At 42.8% G+C, this 19461-nt stretch overlaps 1 protein-coding gene across 1 annotated transcript in view; it reads right to left on the reverse strand.

Annotated features, from left to right (window-relative positions):
• PNPT1 (polyribonucleotide nucleotidyltransferase 1) overlaps window positions 1–19461 on the reverse strand; it is a 39947-nt gene that overhangs the window by 10819 nt on the left and 9667 nt on the right. Inside the window, exons 10-19 of the mRNA XM_015426939.1 lie at window positions 18871–18922; window positions 17623–17680; window positions 15482–15578; window positions 14588–14690; window positions 8947–9017; window positions 6811–6847; window positions 4943–5009; window positions 4769–4858; window positions 4615–4668; window positions 2696–2805 (exon numbers count right to left, since the gene is read on the reverse strand). Coding sequence (XP_015282425.1) covers window positions 2696–2805; window positions 4615–4668; window positions 4769–4858; window positions 4943–5009; window positions 6811–6847; window positions 8947–9017; window positions 14588–14690; window positions 15482–15578; window positions 17623–17680; window positions 18871–18922 — 739 coding nt within the window. The remainder of the gene's footprint in view (window positions 1–2695; window positions 2806–4614; window positions 4669–4768; window positions 4859–4942; window positions 5010–6810; window positions 6848–8946; window positions 9018–14587; window positions 14691–15481; window positions 15579–17622; window positions 17681–18870; window positions 18923–19461) is intronic.

Here is a 19461-nt window from a genome sequence, read left to right on the forward strand (position 1 = left end):
AACTTTGATAAACGGCACCCCCCCTCCCCGTGGGAAAAGCCGGGCGCAAAGAGGGACGCCTCTGAAGCACGACAGATAAATGCAGCGAAGGGGGAGTGGGAGGAAACAGACAGCGTGTGTATTTTGAGAGACTTACTTGAGTGCAAATAGCGAATTGACGAGTGCTTTGAGCCTGGGAGAAGCGGTTTGAAAATGTAAACAAAGTTGAAAAATGGCGGCTTCCCGAGGAAAGTTTAAAGCGAAGCCTGGTAGTCAAAGTCCGAGGCCGGAAGAGGGAGCTGACGCCATGAAGCTGTTAGCGGATATGCTCAAGCCAGTGATGGATCAGCTTGATGGTATTAACCAGCAACTGACCTCGTTAAATCAAAACTTCGCTTCACAACAGCGACAGCTGGCAGAAACGGAAAAAAAAGTGGAGCTGGTGGCTGAGAAAGTTACAGAGATGGACACCTCAAGCAAGAAGATGAAGAAAAGAATGGGTGAAATGGAAACAAAACAAAATCTTCAAGAAAATTGTTTGTTGTAGCTGCAAATGGAAAAGGCTAATATGATTCTCAGGTTCCAGGGGGTTCCTGAGACAGAAAACGAAGATTTAAAGAAGACTCTGGGTGAGATTATTGCTCCAGTGACAGGCTTGCCAGCGGAGGAAATAATGAAAGACATGGAGACGGCTTATAAGGCTTACTCCAATTATATTAAAAAAATAGCCTGCCTGGAGAGATTGTCGTGAGATTTGCAAGAAGACAGACCAGAGATGCCATATTAAAGGCAACTTCAGCAACTCCACTGAAATTTGGGAATACAATTATCAAGACCTTAAAAGACATTCCATTTGAAATTTGCCAGAAGAGAAAGAGCTATAAGGAGTTAACTACTTTTCTTCAAACAAACGGTCTTCAGTACAGGTGGGTGATTCCTGAAGGTGTCATCTTTAAAATCAATGATAGAAGGGAGAAGATAGACTCCATCTTCAAAGCCAAGGAATTCTTGAGACGTCAGCTGGGATCGGGGGAAGAATCTAAAGAGGAAGAAACTAAGTAAAGTGACTCTGCTGCCTCGGGAACGGATGAGGACTCTGCTGCAGAAGCGGGGGCAATGAAAACTGTATATGACTTTAGAGATAGAAAACCGAAGTAAGGGCAGAAGGACTCTGTAAATTGCTCTTTGAAGTAAAGAAGATGCTCAAGAATAACTAATTTACTAATACAGAATAATGTGAAAAACAAGAACTCTACAAGTATATTGTTTTATTAACTCTTAATACTAATATTAAGTTTAACATAAAGGGGGTCTCCCACTCTTGGGTTTTTAGTTAGTGGGTTTCTTTCCTTTATCTATAGTTGTAGTTCCCCTCTCTATATTTTTCTTTGAAGTTTGTAGTCTTATTGAAAAAATAAGAATTCCCCTCCGGGGGTTTCAAAAAGAAAAAGAAAAAAAGAAAATACGCACTTTGACACAGGCCAGTGTGACCCCGTACATTGGACTCTGCCCAAAATCACTTGGAGACTATGAGTTGGATCCTATAGCATCAAGAGCAAAAGGTACTCAGGTGTCTCAAATCTTCCCCTGCTTTCGAGTTCCTACAGCAGCCCTCGGAGATCCCTGAAAGTGTACTGTCAGGGTTGTGGGTCCTTTTGTGGCCAATTAAAAACATAAAATCATCTAAAAACAATTCCATTATAAATAATTAATAATTCATAAAGTGCTGTCGATGTTTGAGTAGTTGTTTAAGATGGCGTGCTATAAGACAAAAATTAACAGTTATTCTGCTCAATGACCTTCCAATGCAAGCGGCTGTACAGGCTAGATGTCAAAGCCAAGGGCCAGGGCTCTTGTTGGTGGTAATAATGGTGGGTATACTGGCCAGTTCAAGTATGGGTTCTCCAACTGGGGACTATGCATACTGAATCAAAGCAGAGAAGGGAAAAACAATGATGGAGAGGGAAACAGATTTTTATTATGTTTCACCTAAGATTCCCTACTATTTACACACTGCTTTGTCAGGCAACCTCTAAAACAACCATCTCTCAGAATGTTCCCACCATAATTAGCTGTATGGGAGCTTTTACTGAAACATAACAGAAATCTTTTTTCCGACTGTGCCGCTGTTTTTTCATCTGTGCTCTGACTCTGTATTGGTGACCCCCCCCCTTGCACTTCATTGTATGTACTGACCAGGCAATAAAGGAAAATGTTGTGTTGGAAGCTATGCAGATTGACTGGTAATTATGAGATCTCTCAGATCGATACAAATGGACATCCATACTGATTGGTCCGTGTCAAAATCCCTGGTTCAGTTTGTTCACAATTACATGCACATACACAACATCAGTAGTGTGATTTACTTTCCTTAGGGATAGACCATAGCTTTGTGGTATAGCCTCTGATTGGCATGCAGGAAGTCCCAGGTTCAATCCTCAGCATCTCCAGTTAAAAGGACCAGGCAGCAGGTGATGTGAAAGACCTCTGACTGAGAGCCTGGAGAACTGCTGCCAGTCTGAGTAGACACTACTGACCTTGATGGACCAAGGGTATGCTTTGTATAGGGCAGCTTCATCTGGTCACTTCTATCGGTCAGAATTCATGTTCGTTCAGTTTCAGAAACACTGGTGCAAAGTCTTAATTCCCAAGACAGGTTTTTCTTTAAATACTGGTAAAATATAGCACTGAGAAACAGACAACTAGGAACTCTCACCAGAAGGTCTGTTAGCAAGCGATAATCTTCAATGTCTCCATTTTTTTCAGGATTAGGCCTTGTGATCAAACCTACAGCAACACCTGCTACAGCAGATGATATCGGGACTCCTACCAACAAAGAAGAAACAGGCATTTTTATGAGGGTGGACAAGGAGACAAAATGGCCCTGGAAAAGCGCACCACCTCCTCCAAATGAGGGAGAGAAAAGAACCAGCCAGCTTGCCTAGCCAGTCTGCACCACTGGGGGAAAAGCTGCAATAGAGGGGGTGGGGGTGGGGGAAGGCCAGGGAGTTTCAGTCTACATGTCCACAAATGGGAGTCCAGTTTTCTCAGCTGACTGCAAATGTATCACACTGCATCAGGTGGGAGGAAAGTGGGGAAAGGAAGGAACATTGACCCCTGGTTCTGATGCACAGGGGGATGGAGGTGGGGAGATAAATCAATTTATCAAGCCAAAAGGAGAGTTTTAATTCTTGATTTTTCAATCCATTTTTCTTTTTAAATTTTTTTGCAACACTTTATTAAATATGAAAAAATAGCAATCCATTTCTAAGCTTTGGCAAATCTGGGTTGGGGTGATGAAGCCTTGGAATGGCTGGCTTGGCTCCTCCATCTGCTCACAGCCAGGACCGGCCATTTGCACAGGTGACTGTGTCCCTGCCACTGCAGAACCCAGCAGGGTCTGGGTTCCAATGGAGCCTTCACACAAGCAGCAAAGAGAAGCTGGAGGCCAACTCCAAGCAGCCTCAGGTGGGAAAGGGGGTGGTGAATGCCTACAGCCCAGCCACCATAGTAGCAAAAATGGCTGCCACTTTGTGCATGGGGTAAACTTTTTGCTTGAGGGCACCTGCTTTGACTATGCCCACCAGCCTCCTCTCTTGCAGTGGGAGCTCAGCTGAGTGGGTGGCTAAAAATAAACCTTCAAAAAGAGAGATGGAACATAGGGCACTTCTATCCCTGGGCTGGCCCTGGGGGCCATAATGGTCAATCCACACATGATGTTTATGCACCTACTTCAGCAAAAATCATACTGCCGTGGTATTAGAACAGTTGCTACCAGTGTGTTTCCATAACAAATTCAGCATGCTGGTCTTGCTGCAAAAATCTTTTAATGATTTGCAACCTGGGTCTTCTCCCATTTGAATCTCCTCATAATTTAAGATCAGTTAGAGGGGGCCCGCCCTGCCCTGGATGGCACAGGCTAGCCAAAACTCGTCAGATCTCAGAAGCTAAACAGCGTCGGCCCTGGTCAGTATTTGGATGGGGGAATACAAGGGTGGCCACACAGAAGCAGGCAATAACTAACCACCTCTGGGTCACCGTAAGTCAGCTGTGACTTGAGGGCCCTTTCCACCAGAGGGGCACCCAACTGACAACTTCAGACACCCAACTGACTTCATGACCTTTACGTGAAGCAGGATCTTTTTAATGGCTGCCCCAAAGCTCTAGAATTCCCTTCCTTGAATAACTCAATTACCTCCACCGCCTACAAAGAAGTGAATTCTCTTCTACTTCAGTTGACCTTTAATAATTACTATTTTGCCTTCCTGGTCCTTACTTGCCCTGCTTTGTTTGTTGAACATGATGATTCTTTTCTAGTTATATTTTTTGTTTTAGTACGTGTGCTTAGAGCGTGTAGTACGTTTGGTTATTGCATTTATAGTCTGCTTTTTTCAGTGGGACTCATTGCAGATTGTATGCCCCTCTTAGTACGTGTGCTTAGAGCATGTAGTACATTTGGTTTTCTGCTTTTTTTAGTGGGACTCATTGCAGATTGTATGCCCCTTTGTATTTTAAAAATCAAACTTTTAAATCCCGCAAATAAAAATAAAATACATTTCTAAAACGACATGTCATCTAATGTACAAATTAATTTAAAACATGAATTGCTCTTCATAAATTTGGTGGAATGCATACCTGCATCCATCAGTGCTAAACTCCCACCACACGCAGAGGCCATTGATGATGATCCTAAGGTAGAAAAATAATAAAGTCCACTTTAATCAACCTTTACCCCATGGCTGACTTCTCAACAATAAGAGTAAATTAAAAGGGGGGAAAAGGCCAATACCATTTGATTCTAGCACTTCTGCAGTAATTCTTATCGTGAATGGGAATTCCTGGGGGATCACTGGCTTCAAAGCCTTTTCTGCTAGTGCACCTATTAGGGGAAATATACAGTGAATACAAAAAAAATCCTTCAGTGTTTACAGGCACATTTTAACTTGTTTAAGCTGGTACTCACCATGACCAAGTTCTCTTCGGTTTATGCTGGTAATTCTGCCAATCTCATTAGTTGCATATGGAGGGAACTACAGGAGGCCAACATTTCCATACACAGAGAAGAGAGGGAAAAAAGAATCAGCATCTATAGTTCTTGTGACTGGAAGGATTCCTTTAAAAGCAAAGGACCAAGAAACTCATCCAAAAGGATAAATATAGGTAGATGGTGGAACACAATTAGTCATTTCTGCTGTTATATTAATGTGCTATCCTTTGTCATTTAAAATGTCGTCACCATCTACTGAAAATAGTTGGTTCAAAACCTTCAGCCACGTTTTTGAATGATTCACCTCTATCGTCATCAAAAAGCTGACTTTTTAAGAACACCCCCTCTCCCAAACCTGTACAGATTCAGGTGTGCCAGGGCTCATTGCAATCTATGGACTTGGGGCCCACCTCTGCCTAAGTTTAGAGGCTGAACATTTACATCATAATTCTAAGTGAAAATAGGAACAGACAATGACCCAATGAAACATCTTTACTTTAAATAAAGTTTATGTACAAATGTCATGGCACCTTGTACCAAGCAAATCTGAATTAATCTATAATTAAGGTTTAGACATCTTCAGGATTTTCCATCCATCCTGCTAAAGTATGACAGGTATTTCTGTCTAGAAATCAAAACTGAAAAATCCCAAGAAGTTTTCAAGTATGCCATTCTGACACAGGGTGGTGGGTGCAAACCACAGAATTACTGCTGCGCAAGGTGGAGCCGACCACAGAATGGCCACTAGTAGGCACAACACCCGTCACACACAAAGGAAGCCTAAGTGCAGGAAGAAGAGGGGTAAATCTGAAAATATATACTGGGAAAAATAAAACCAATACTGTGGTGGTGGCTGCTGCTGCAACGTTATTTTAATCTGCACAGCCAATCAGAAGCACTGATGGGGGGGAAGAAGAAGGAGGAGGAGGAGATTGGATTGATACCCCGCCCTTCGCTCGGAATCTCAGAGCGGCTTACAAACTCCTTTCCCTTCCCCTTCCCACAACAGACACCCTGTGAGGTAGGTGAGGCTGAGAGAGCTCTGGCATAAACTGCTCTTTTCAAGAACACCTCTGACAGAACTATGAGTTGCCCAAGGTCATCCAGCAGCTGCGAGTGGAGGAGTGGGGAATCAAACCTGGTTCTCCCAGATTTGCATCTGCGCACTTAATGACTACACCGAACTGGCTCCCAAGAGCACCACCTGGCCCCACCCAGTTTCTATAAACACTTGACAAGTGCCAGGAAAAGTGTCAGTGAGTGCCACGGTGACCCCAGCTGCCACGTCAGGAAACCTGATCTACAGCATTTTCTAGGCATACTGCAGACACACATAACATACAGTATTTTTAAGCATATGTGTTTAAAGATGATTAATAATTGATACCCTGCAATGTGTATAATAATATATTATTGAGAAGTTCAGTGTTTTCAAGTTTAACACAAATTCAAATATGCTGCTAGCCCTGTTATGATTGCATCAGAATGTTTCCATGAAGAAGGCTTTAGTTACAAAACTTTAAAAGTACCCAAATTAGCCTACATTAAATTTCTATCACATGTAATTAGAAACAGAAACAGAACTCAACAGTGACTCTACAATAAAAATACTCCAAAAATCAGAAGGAAGAGCCACAATTCCATTTCCAGCTGCTTTTCCTGTAGAAACCTCCAACTTCCAAGCCCTAGAAGAAGGCTTCCAGTGTAACAGAAGCTGCCTAAGGGCTTGAGAATGCTTAAAATGAATACATAGTAGAGAGAGCAGTGTGAGAATCAGCACTGGGTTTGACAATAAGTCTAAGGATTAAGTACGGATACTCAGACGACAAGAAAGCAAATCATACCTCATAATGGAGCATGAAGTTTTTTTCTTTTATTCCACTGAAAGAAGAAATAAGTGTTACACAGAACTCAATGAAAACACATTTAACGCTTTAATAATGCTCTTTCCTAGCCTATCCATTTTCTGTGCTAAGTGTATAATATGTTCTCCCTCTTTTAGATTATATTAACACACCCAGAACAAGCACAGCCTCAAAAATACCTGAACAGGTATATTCTCAACTTTCAGTCCCACTGCTAAAAAATTGTCTTCATCCATTACATTTGTAGCCCTACAAAAGTTACAAGGCACCTCTTCTTAAGAAAGCTTTGCAGACCTCGATGGTAGTGGACAGTGCTGTGAAGTCACAGCTGACTTATGGTCACCCCGTTAGGGTTTTCAAGGCAAGAGACATTCAGAGTAGGGGTGTGCATTCAGTATAAATTGAACTGAATAAATATAGGTATTTTTCAAGTACTTATTAAGCCAAATATAGATCAAAGATCTGTATTCAGCTACCAATATGGCTCGAACTTTTATTTGGGTGAGCCAGCCCCAGCCGAAGTGGCACGGAGCTGTCAGCTCCGCACAGCCTCCACTGGGGCTGGCTAGTTTCTCTTGCAGCTTGGTTTTAACCAAGCTGCAAGAGGAACCAGACCAGGATCAGACAGCTCTACACTGTCCCAGTTGATCCTCCCTTGCCTGCAGACTTGGTTAGGGCTCTGCTAGGTTGCTTGGTTTAAACTGGACTGCCCAACGGAACCTGCTAAGGAGCCAATACTGTAGGGAGAACTCTCCCCAGGGCCAGCAGAATGAAAGGGGGGGGGAGATCTGAGATCCCTCCTTTCTGATGGTGGGCTGTCCAGCAGAGCCCCAGCAGAGCCTACAAGGAAAACTTTCCCTTTCGAGTTCACTCTTGCATAGCTTGGCTTGCAAAAGCCATTTAAAGGGAACTTTCCCTTTAAATAGCCTTTGCTAGTCATGCCTCATGCAAGTGAACCTGGATGTGGTGCAAGTTCACTCACCCCCTTTCTCCATTATATCCTATGGAGACCGTCCCCATAGGGTATAATCGAGCCAAATAAATTCGGCAATCCCGAATATTTCCCAAATCCTAATATACTGATATTGGAATTCAGGAATATTGGGAAATACTGATATTTTTGGGGTTCATTACACCTGAACCCGAAAAAGACCTATATTCTTTTTTTTTATTGTACAACTCTAGTTCAGAGGTAGTTTGCCATTGTGTTCCTCCACATCATAATCCTGAAGAGCTCCCATCCAAATACTAGCCAGGGCCAACCTTGCCTAGCTGCCGAGATCTGACAATATCAGGCTAGCATGGACTATCCAGGTGAGGATAGACCTTGGCTCATCTAAATTATGTTTTATGATGACTTCTTACTTGGGATTAACTATAGAATTCTGAGACCTTGGATTCAACCATTGTTTCTGCTGGGGAAAGAAGGAAGGTCTATTCTGACCACCAAAACAAGACTCTAATGGAGATCACAGAATTTAAAGGACAAATGCTATGTGTGATGAGGACTGTAATAAGGGACGATATTGGGCAAGATTGAGTGGGAAAGATGACTGGATTCACCCCGTGGATTTTTTTTTGTATTATTGTTTGAAGTGGCATGAGCAGCTTAGATTTTTTTAAACACAGGATGTGAAATTTAAATATGTTTCAGTCTGACTGGATTCACCCCGTGGTTTTTTTTTTATTTTTTGTATTATTGTTTGAAATGGCATGAGCAGCTTAGATTTTTTAAAATACAGGATGTGAAATTTAAATATGTTTCAGTAAGCCTATTTACCATGCCAACTAACTGCATTTCCTTTAAGACTGTAAACAAAATCCTCGGCTTTATTCTCAATATTATAGTCCATAAAGCACAACGGCTTGTTAGAAGCTTTCAGGCTGGTCACCAAATACAGTCAACTTCAATACACATAGAAACAAACAAAATTCCGAAGTCATAGAAGGATCATGTAATAAAAGGATGATTCAATTAATTTAAAATAAAATGTCACATACATCAACTATAGACCTAAAATCCTAAAGAATTGCATGTTGCAAATATAACCAGAACGAACATCATAAGTTGGAGGTGGAGAAAAAGAAGAGTTGAGAAGGGATCATGGCATATACCTTATAGCTGTTGTGATAAGATCGGATTTTACACTCGATTCCAACGAATCAAACGTAACGGTACACAGGACCTAGAACAATGAAGAGATTTTATGAATATATAGCTGCTTTCAAGGGTATTAAGTTTGTAAAAGGACAGCAATTCAACAAAATATGTTTAAAAACCAAATTCCAAAATAAGGCAGCATATTCTAAAGTGTAACAATGATCAAAGGTGATTTATGCACTATTATGTGTATGGGTCTTGATGGTAAACTTATTTTTATTTAAAATACTTGCATGCTGCCTTTCTTGCCAATTAAGGCCCTCAAGGAGCCAAACAAAAAGACATTCAAATTAACTTTGAAGAAACTACATATATACACAAACACACACACAATATGCAATTAAAAACAAGCAAGGAGGATCAGTTAAGAGTACGCCAGATGAAACAGAGAAGTCAACAGCCACTAGCGGAAGAAAATGATCACAGGGTATAGAAGAATCTCCCTGGGGAGGAAATTCCATAAGTTACCATGGAGACAGTAAATTATCTATTACAATTCACCACCTGAGCCAGTGCCACCACATCTGTGAGTTTGCTCTCCCATGTCTGTGACTGCTGTGGATGTGAACCGAGGGCAAAGGAAACCACTATGCAATAACTCTGATCCACAGGGCTAGTTGTAATATACAGTACATTCAGAGGTTCAAATTGCCAATCCTTGTGATAACATCTTTCCCATGCTTTTTCTTCTTCCCTTTCATTTCAAACAAATATCATTTCCAACATGCTGTTATCTTTTCCTATTTACAGTGCCCTGTTACCCCACATTTGGCAAGCTGCTGTTCTCCTACTAGTTTAGGCTTCAAGAGAGCAACTGGCCCAAAGTTATTCTGCAAGCTTAGAGGATGAGTGAGGATTTTAAACTGAGTCTGCCTAGTTGAACAGCAACACTCTATCCATTATACTATCCTGCAGCACACCTAGGATGCTACTGGTGTGATGCTATCGGTGTCTCCCACCATGTTCTATGTGGCACCTAATGAGTGTTAAATACTGGCAACATTCTTAAGGATGCCTTGTAAATTGTCACTCAGCTGCAATCCTGCCTCCTAAACTAGCAACAACCAGATGGAGGGGAGGAATTTCCCTTTTTTGGCTGTACAGAATTGCTGCCAAGTCACAACAGAGACCAGCAAGGGGCTCTCAAATCAAGTGATTAAGCAGAGGTGGTTCACCATTGTGTTCCTCTGCAGTGTCTTCCTTGGTAGTCTCCCATCCAAGTACCGACCCTGCTTAGCTTTCATCAGGCTATAACCATGCCATCCTCACTCCCTTCAAGTGTTTTAAACTGGTATATATGCACAAATGGATCAGGGGAAAAGTCCCTGAGCTAGCTGCTTTTATGTACTTATTGAAGTATGACCTAAGACTGCCTCAGACCATTCCTCCTTATCGTGGAATGCCTCAGAGCTCAAGGCGGCAGAACATACCCACTAGAAAGGCAAACACATTTTCTCTGGGAATGAACTACACTAAAGGTGATGGGTAGCCCTGCCGGTTCAGACCGAAGTCCTATCTGCGCCTGCATCTTGTTTCCTCCTGTGGCCAGACAGATACCTCCAGGAAGCCCACAAAGAGAGCCTGAATGCAGCAGCCCTCTCATCCTGTTTGCCATCACTGAACCGGTATTGCGAGGCGTACAGCTTCAGAGCCTGGTCCCATTTAAGCAGTGCAGCTAGTGCCTACTGATGCTTCCCATCCTCTCTGTCCAAATCCCACTTTTCGGCCACCTAAGCTTGTGGCCATCACCACATCTTGTGGCAATGAATTCCTTACTTGAAGTAGTACTTAACTGTCTTCTAAGCTGCTCTAAATAAAAAGCAAATGCCCCCCTACCTCCCCTTTCAGCTAGGCATGTCACTGGGGCTGCTTAAGGTGCCTTGAGTTTCAGACAAAAAAAGTTACAGTAAAATGGGCACACACGTAATTCCCCTAGAAAGGTCCTCAGAAACAAACAAAAGAATGCTTTAACCACCCTCCAATTTTAAGCAGCAGCAGGTCTGATTCATAGACGCTGCTATTTTAAGCAATTCACCCACATGAGTCTTTTCATTCACTGACATGCACATCCCACACACGGTGCCGCTTTTAATAGCAATGCAGAACATATGTGCGCGAGTACACTCATACAGGGAAAGTCGGATACAATTCTATGTTTCCGCGGAGATGGATTAAACTTTGTTTTGAAAAGGCTCTGCAGTAGTTTCGTACCAAACCAAGGAAACACGCCAATGAACCTAAGGCCTATCCACACATTTCATTTTAACTGATGAGCGAGTACACAGCATATCCAACAATTACCCCTGCAGCAGACACCCATCACAAGATAGTTTCAAAGGGTAGCCTTTGTGTTGGTCTGCTGTAGAACAGCTAGATTCAAATCCAGGAGCCCCTTAGAGACACACAAGATTTCCATTATATAAGTTTTTGAGAGTCAGAGCTTATATCCCTCAATCAAAACCTGTATGTATTATCAATCAGTATCTGATGAAGGAAGCCTTGACTCTTGAAAGCTCATACCCCAAAAAACTTGTTGGTCTCTACAGTGCTACAGGATTTTGAATCCCATTACAAGATGGTTACTTTTCAACTACAGAATATTTATCGCAAATATACCCCAACAAAACTTCATCATGCCTGTCACAAATCCACCTCTCTATGTTCCTAAGTACCAAATCTTCCACCAAGGATCCTGCAGCCCCAGAAGTATATCCCTACTGCCAGAGGATATCTATAGGCCCTTCTCCTGAGTGTCTACTTCTTCCTCCATATGATGCCGTCCCTCCTGACTAAGAAGACCTCTTCTCTTCCACGGCACAGAACTGCCAAGAGGTGGGTGAGTCCACTGAACTGTGTACCAGAAGAGCTTGCCTGTGTATATCTTTGCATCTTTTAAGTTTCCCAGGGTCACGAGGCTCAAGTTACATAAAAACATACATGTTTTCCCACGGTCCTTTTTTCTTTTCCAAATGCAGCCACCAGGGCTTTTTTTTTCAAGGAGGAAAGACAAAGAGAGGTGACCTTTCTTCCTGTACTGAAAATACCAATCTTCGAGCCGTTTCTACCTCGGCAGTTAAAGAGTTGCTTTTAGCAGCCGGAAACAGGCAGGGGAGGAAAAGATTAAAGAAAAGTTACCCTACATACCATCCTCCCCTTTGAAAAGTGGCCCCAGTGGAAAAGCAAGACCAAAACCCTTTAAAATGATCATGGAAGAAAGTGTCATATGTCATCTGTACCTTATCCTCAAGCCAAGCACACACCCACAACCTGCACCCTAAAAGCAAGTAATCATATAGGTGATACCATGCAACACCAAGGACAGAGTCACACCCCTTGCTGGTCACCCATCTCCATAACACTTTCACAGAGTTTCTTTAGTAAGATATCATATTGCATGCGATATTCCAACAAATTTTAACTTGCTTATCCTCCAAGGAGCTCAAGGTGGTGTACATGATTTCTTTTCTCTGTTTTACACTTACAACAACAGATAAGACAGAGAGAGAGTGGCTGCCTAAGGTCATTCAGTAGGCACCATGGCTGAATGTGGGACTGAACCCATGGCTTCTCAGCCCTCATCCAACTTTTTAACCCCTACACCTCTCTGGCTTTCAATGCAGTTCGCAACACGGGTGCCATTCATAACATGTCTTTTCTGGATGCAGTCCTATGTTTCCCTGGCATTCTTACAGGATATTGTTAGAGACTTCTTGCCAATGCACACTTCTAGTGCTCCTGATGTATCCAATACAAGCAAATAAGAAATCCAGCAAGAAGCTGGAGAACAACAACTGAAGTAGTAACACACCCCACGCACACAGTCATCAGGCTGTGCTTATCTTTATCTTCCTCCCTAACTTTCATTATTTTTAAAAGTATTATACCCCAATCTTAACCAAGTTTACTTGAAAAGACCCAATGATGTAAAAATATTTATTTAAAACATTCATATCTCATTTTTTCAAAAAAGGCAAGATATTAAAGTCATAACAAAGAACCCACTTCAGCAGTGACAACAGTAGTAATTATAGCTAAGGCCAAGATAAGAGCAGAAAAATCCCAAACAAGTTACACAGTATCAAAGTATGTTTAGGATTGCAACATTAGTTCAGGAATGTCAAAGTCCAATGAGTTAGAAGGCCAATTTCCCCACTTTAGGGTTGCACCCATAATTTTTGTCCAGACGTATCAAAGACAAAGAGAGACTTGATGACCAATTTATTTACACAAATATTTAGGGTGTGTGTGTGCCATTTTCACTTAAATTGTGCAAATTGTTGCACGTTTTTTATTATTTTTGAGGAAAGTTGGAAGTGCCACGTATTCTGACTTGCAAGAGCTCTCCAAGACCTAAATGGAGATGCTGGGGACTCAACTAGGGACCTTACATGTGGAAAGTACAGTTGTACCACAGAGCTGTACTGGAGCTGCGGTGGCTCAAGTGGTTAAGACGCTGAACTGCAGGCTGTGGAAGGTCAGTAGTTCAGTGGTTCAAGACCCGGGTGCCGCAAGACAGGGTGAGCTCCTGTCTCTAGTTCCAGCTCCTGCCAACCTAGCAGTTCGAAAGCAAGAAATTGCAAGTAGATAAATAGGGACCACTTCGGTGGGAAGGTAACAGCGTTCCGTGCGCCTTGGTGTTTAGTCATGCCGGCCACATGACCACGGAAACGTCTTCGGACAGCGCTGGCTCTTCGGCTTTGTAACGGAGATGAGCACCGCAACCCTAGAGTCGGATTCGACTGGCTTTCGAGCAAGGGAACCTTTACCTTTACCTTACCACAGAGCTATATGCCTCCCTTAAAACCATTATGAGCTAACATAACTGATAGACAGAGCCATATTACTAGAGTACAGCTTCCAATTCTCAGTGCCACAATTTAATAAGATGTAGACAAGTTGGAAAGGGAGGGGAGGTGGCATGGCACGGCTGAATCTTGTCCAATCTTGAAAGCTAAGCAGGGTTGACACTTAGATGGTAGACCACCAAGGAAGACTTTGCAGAGGAAGGCAATGGCAAACCACTTCTGCTTCTCCCCTTGCTGAGGTCACCATAAATTGGCTGTGACTTGAGGGTACAAACATGTACAGAGACAAATTGGAATGGGTTCAGAAGAAGGCAGTGAAGACGATTAGGGGTAGAGTCATCACTGAGGGATGTTCTAGATTTGAATTTCATGTGTTGAACAGGGAGTTGCATTAGGCGGCCCTATAGGGTTCACATTTAGGATCCAAGGCTCTAAATTAAATAGTACTGCATTATCACAAATAATTATGGGAGGGACTGTGGCTCAGTGGTAGATCATCTGCATGGCATGCAGAAGGCTCCAGGTTCAATCCCTGACATCTCCTGCTAAAAGAACCAGGAAGCAGGTGCTGTGAAAGACCCTGGAGAGCAGCTGCCAGTCAGAGTAGTTAGTACTGATCTGACTCAGTATAAGGCAGCTTTATGGAGAGCAGCTGCCAGTCAGAGTAGTCAGTACTGATCTTGATGAACTAATGGATCTGACTCAGTATAAGGCAGCTTCACGTGTCATGTATTTACCCAATGACTCTGCATCACTTTTAACATTTTGAAAAAAGAGAAAAAGCAAATACCTGGGTTTGACCTCTCTGAAATAATGCTGACCCATGAAGAGTTTTGAACATGTCCACTTCACAGCTGATATTTCTAAGTGAAGTCAGGTCTCGACCATCACACCTATTGGAGTAAACATAAAAAAAAAAAAGTAAGAGAAGAGAAGGCTTTCCAAAACCTTTCTTCACTTTAACGCCATACTAGTGGCATTCCTAGATCTGAATCTTGGGAGCTAAAGAGACTAGGAGCTGGTATAGCACAAGGCTAAGAGAATAAGATGTAGACCAGGAAGTCCCCAATTCAAGTCTTACCTCTGACACAAACCAACTAGGTGGTCTTAGGCAAGCTAGTCTCAATCAACCTTACCCCCCCCCCATCTGCAGTAATACTGGCCCTATTGACAAGGCTGTTATAAGGATTACTGAGATATTGTGTATGATGCACTTGGAACACTGAATACACCATATAACTACTATGTACTATGACGAGCAAGTAACTTGTGGGGAAAGGCTACATGTAATGGGGAGTGAGACTGCAGCCACCCATCCTGTCCTGCCTAACATATTCACATGGAGCATCAAGATCAAATAAGGCCCTAAAGATTCTTAGCCCTGATCTGTGTATCACAAATGAGGGGAATACGGATTGCTCATATTAGGCCTAGCCTACTCACTGTGGTTGATGAATCTTATTTGAAAGTCGGGTCCAATGTGCTTAGTCAGGCAGAAACAGACTGGTCACCATCTCACCTATTCATCATGCACAGGGTTCCTCCACCACAAAAGGAAACGAGTGCATATGTGCTCGTATGCAAGAACACAGTGAACCAGCACATAGAAGAGCTTGTCTTTGGTCGTGTTGACACATTCAATCAATCAGTTTAAACACAGCAAGACAGTAAATCCCGTTTTTACCTTCTGTACTCATTCAGAACAAGATTTCTCAAAATTTCCTTGGAAACGACATTAAACGATTCCATTATTTCATAAGGCTCTGCCTCTGGGAACTTTTCTACAGATAAACACAAATCAGAAACACAAGCTGAACACAGTGTTATTTCCCTAATAATGTGCCAAGAAAGGACATAAGACATACACACACCCCGTGACACTTGCCAACTGGAAATATTTGCCTTTTTTTTTTTTAAGTAAACCCTTTCTTGTTTTTAGAAATTTTAGTCAGTGCCAGGGACTAGGTTTTGAGCACTAAGGATAATGAAGAATTATAGTGTGAGAGAAGAGACTCCTCAATATACTGTAGTACAGAAAGAAGGCAAATACTCCATTACCACAGGTTCACAACACAAGAGCTACCATACCAGCCTACTTCTCACCGAAAGGGTAAATGTGGGTCTGGGACACAATACTTCCATCTGCAACACCAAAAAGATCCCTCCACACAGAAAACTAGACAGAAGTAAGAAGTATTATAGCCCAGCCTTCTCCCTGTTGTCTAGTTTCCTATGTGAAAGGAATTTCTTTGTATGGAAGAACGCTGGGCTGGATCCCTCCAACTATTTTCTCTGTCTCAGCCAATTCTCCTTAGTAAACCTTCCATCCCATATGGCTTTTGACTATGGAGATCCCATGATGCCTGCCGGGGGTGGAACATGGTCTGAGTAGCGCTTACCACCCCGAGACTGATGGGCAACCGGAACGTGTAAATCAGACACGCGAACAATACCTCAGATGTTTCACAAACTTTCAGCAGGGATTGGGAGGGTCTCCTCCCCCTGGCAGAGTTTTGTTATAATAATGCCTGTCATTCATCCACGGGGGTGTCTCCTTTCATGGCGGTATATGGTTATGAGGCTCCACCTCTCCCGTTCCTTTCCGATGTTCCGCTACCAGAGGGGGAAGTGGGAGAATGGTGCCTGCCAACACCTCAGAGATTCCTGGCCACTCTTGTGTAAAACCTTGGATGCCGCCAAACAAGCTTACAAGGCTCAGGCGGACAAGAAACGTTCTGACAGCTGGGAGGTCCAGCCAGGGGACTCGGTCTATGTATCTACTAAGAACATTAAAGGACTGCGACCCAGTCGTAAATTGGGGTGGAAATACGTGGGGCCATTCATGGTTAAACAAAAAATCAAGAGGTGGCTGTGGAACATGACTTGCCTAAAAACCTGAAACATTTGCATTCCGTTTTCCATTTCAGCCTTCTTCGCCGTGATCCTGGGCCAAATGTATGGTGGCTGCAACAACCATGCCCCCCTCCACTGCTCGTACAAGGCGAACTGCATCATGAAGTTGCCGATATTTTGGATTCTAAGCTGAAGTGTAACCAACTGTTCTATTTGATTGAATGGGTGGATTTTGGTCCACAACACAGGGAGTGGGTGGCAGAAGAGCATGTCTCCGCTCCCCGCCTTCTTAAATGCTTCCACCGGCGCTTTCTGGAGAAACCTGGGAGGGGTCGTTGGGAGGGGCAAGATGTCAGGTAGCCCTGTCCTAGATCTTGAATGTGGAAGTGTGCACCTCCTCTTCATTCTCAGCTCTTCCCTCTCCAGTTTCTGTGCGCTATCTCATGCTTGACCTTGCAGTTTCCAGCTGCACTTTTCTCAGCTGGGAATGTTAACGGTTTTTACGCTTTACCCGCTTGCTTGTGCCCGCGCACGTGAACTATAACCATTGGCTTACACTTATAGTGAAATCAAAACACCCCCCTGTAAGTCAGAGACCCTTATACTGACGGCCATTCCTGACACAATCTGTACACATGTTCTTTAATACTGGAAACACTAATGAAGTTATCTTCTTCTGAAGCCCTGTGTGGTGTGACCTGATTGAGGAGCTTGACACATAGCCTTTTTGGAGGTCAAACGGGACCCCATCCTCCCATTCTTTACCAGTAAAAAGCAGGTTTGGCTCCATGTGAGTCCCACACCTATAACATGAAGTTGTATACAAAAGTTTATTTCTGTAACAACTAGGCCACTGTAATTTCCTTGGAAAATATATTTCAGGAAAGTGTCAGCAGGCCTAGAACTGTAAAACATACCCCAGAAAAGTGCACTATTTTAGGATATCTGTGACTGAAACAAAAGGTATCTTGCCTTTCAGCTGTTCTTCTGTTTCAAGCCTTAGTTTGTTAATGGCCTCATCTCTTGAAATCTGGAATGCAAGGTATCTGTTAGAGCTAGGTAGCCAAACGGAATTTAATTAATTTTTGAACCTCTAGCATATTATTTGTCTGAGGACTGATTTCAATGTTTCAACTGCACATGGAGGCTTCAGAAATGCTTCCTTGAGGAGGTATTTGGCAGATACAATGTTTAAAGGATTCTTACAAAGTCCCTGAACACATGCAATTTTCTTCACAATAACAAGTTCCATCAAGGGGAAGCAATTATAGCTGCCTGCCTCCATATTGGGGCTGCAGTGTTTGATGCTCGCCCTCCAAAAGAATTAAGAAGTTCAAAATAACCAACAGGATACTGTAACTGAGAGCTTTCCATGTTTGGAAAAACAGTTTGTCTACCACTAGCAGTCTTCCCCCTGCTATGTGCAGTTGACGGAAAGTAGACTGCACACTCAGTTCACGCTGGACACCAAAGTCACAGCCCACATGACCCAATTATCCAGCTTAGAACATGTCCCAGAATACTTCACAATTCAAGGGTTCCAGGGCAGATACCTGGGAGTTCGTTAACTGACAAAACTGAAACGGAGAGTGTTCTCTGGAAGGTGCAACATTTGAAAGATACTGCTCCAGGTCACTGCAGGTTCCAACCCAAAGAGGGTATGAAGACAATGATGAAAACCCATAGGTGGATGGGCAAGGACAACGGAAGCCTTACTACAGGTGTATGCAAATGCAAGGCATGCGTCCAAGAGACAGCTGCTTTGAACTATGTGCAGATTTTCTGCCTCAACCCCCCCAACCAACTAATTACACATCTAATTCCCAGCAAGTGCAAACCTGCATAAAATGCATTTTACATCTTTTCTAAAACATGCAATTTGTGAAAGGTTTTGGCCACCAGCTGGTTAAATAGAAGCAGGTGCCTGCTCCTGCAACAGCAATCAAAATACAGCACCCAGTTCTGTAGGTTATAGGGCACCTAAGACACTTGACATCTGTGTGCATGCACAGGGTGGGTTGGTGTGCATCTTGGCAGCCTCCCCTACTTTCACTGACTGATGCTTGAGGGACTACTAAAAAAGTATTCTTTGCATTCTTATGTATGTTTGTCAGAGAGGGTACTGTAAATCCAGGGAGGTCTGAATAGCTAAATGGAAGCTGTGGTCATTAGTTACACAAGTTGAAGTTCACCAGTGAAATAAGGTTTTTAAATACTCACTTTATCATGGCTGAAGTCTGAGAACACTTCAGTAATCTTTTCAGAGGCAATCCTTGTAAGAGCAAGAAAGAGCAAAGGGGAAATGATAAGCAACTTATGTTTGAATGTAATTTTGATTCATCTCAAAGATTTTTTACAGGGAACTACAAAGGACACATGAAATTTTCACTGGAGATACACCAGGTGCTCACATAAACCCTAGCCAGATGGGGGGAAAGGCCTATGGGATCCACTCTAGTTCCTCTTATAATGTGCGCATAGAAGTATTTCCCCTGCCTTGAAACAGACTGCAGAAACCTAGCAAAAACAGATCAGTGGTGCTACGTAGCTACTGTACACATAATTACAGAAGGGCTGCATTCAGACATCAAGAAAACACTACAGCTTGATTAGAACGACACAGGAAATTGTCAGGTTCATGCTCCCCCTCCTCTCACAGGAAAATGGGAGACTTCCTCATTTAGAACTAGCCACAATTTGTTGTGCTGTCTAAATCAGACACTTTGACAAGAGGCCTACAAACCAGTATTCTAAACTATGGATTAGAACTAGTTTGTTAAAGCATCTGATTTAAATGTCATAGCAAAATGC

Source organism: Gekko japonicus, unplaced genomic scaffold (genome assembly GCF_001447785.1).
Source record: "Gekko japonicus isolate JY-2015 unplaced genomic scaffold, Gekko_japonicus_V1.1 scaffold141, whole genome shotgun sequence".
NCBI classification, from domain to species: Eukaryota; Metazoa; Chordata; class Lepidosauria; order Squamata; family Gekkonidae; genus Gekko; species Gekko japonicus.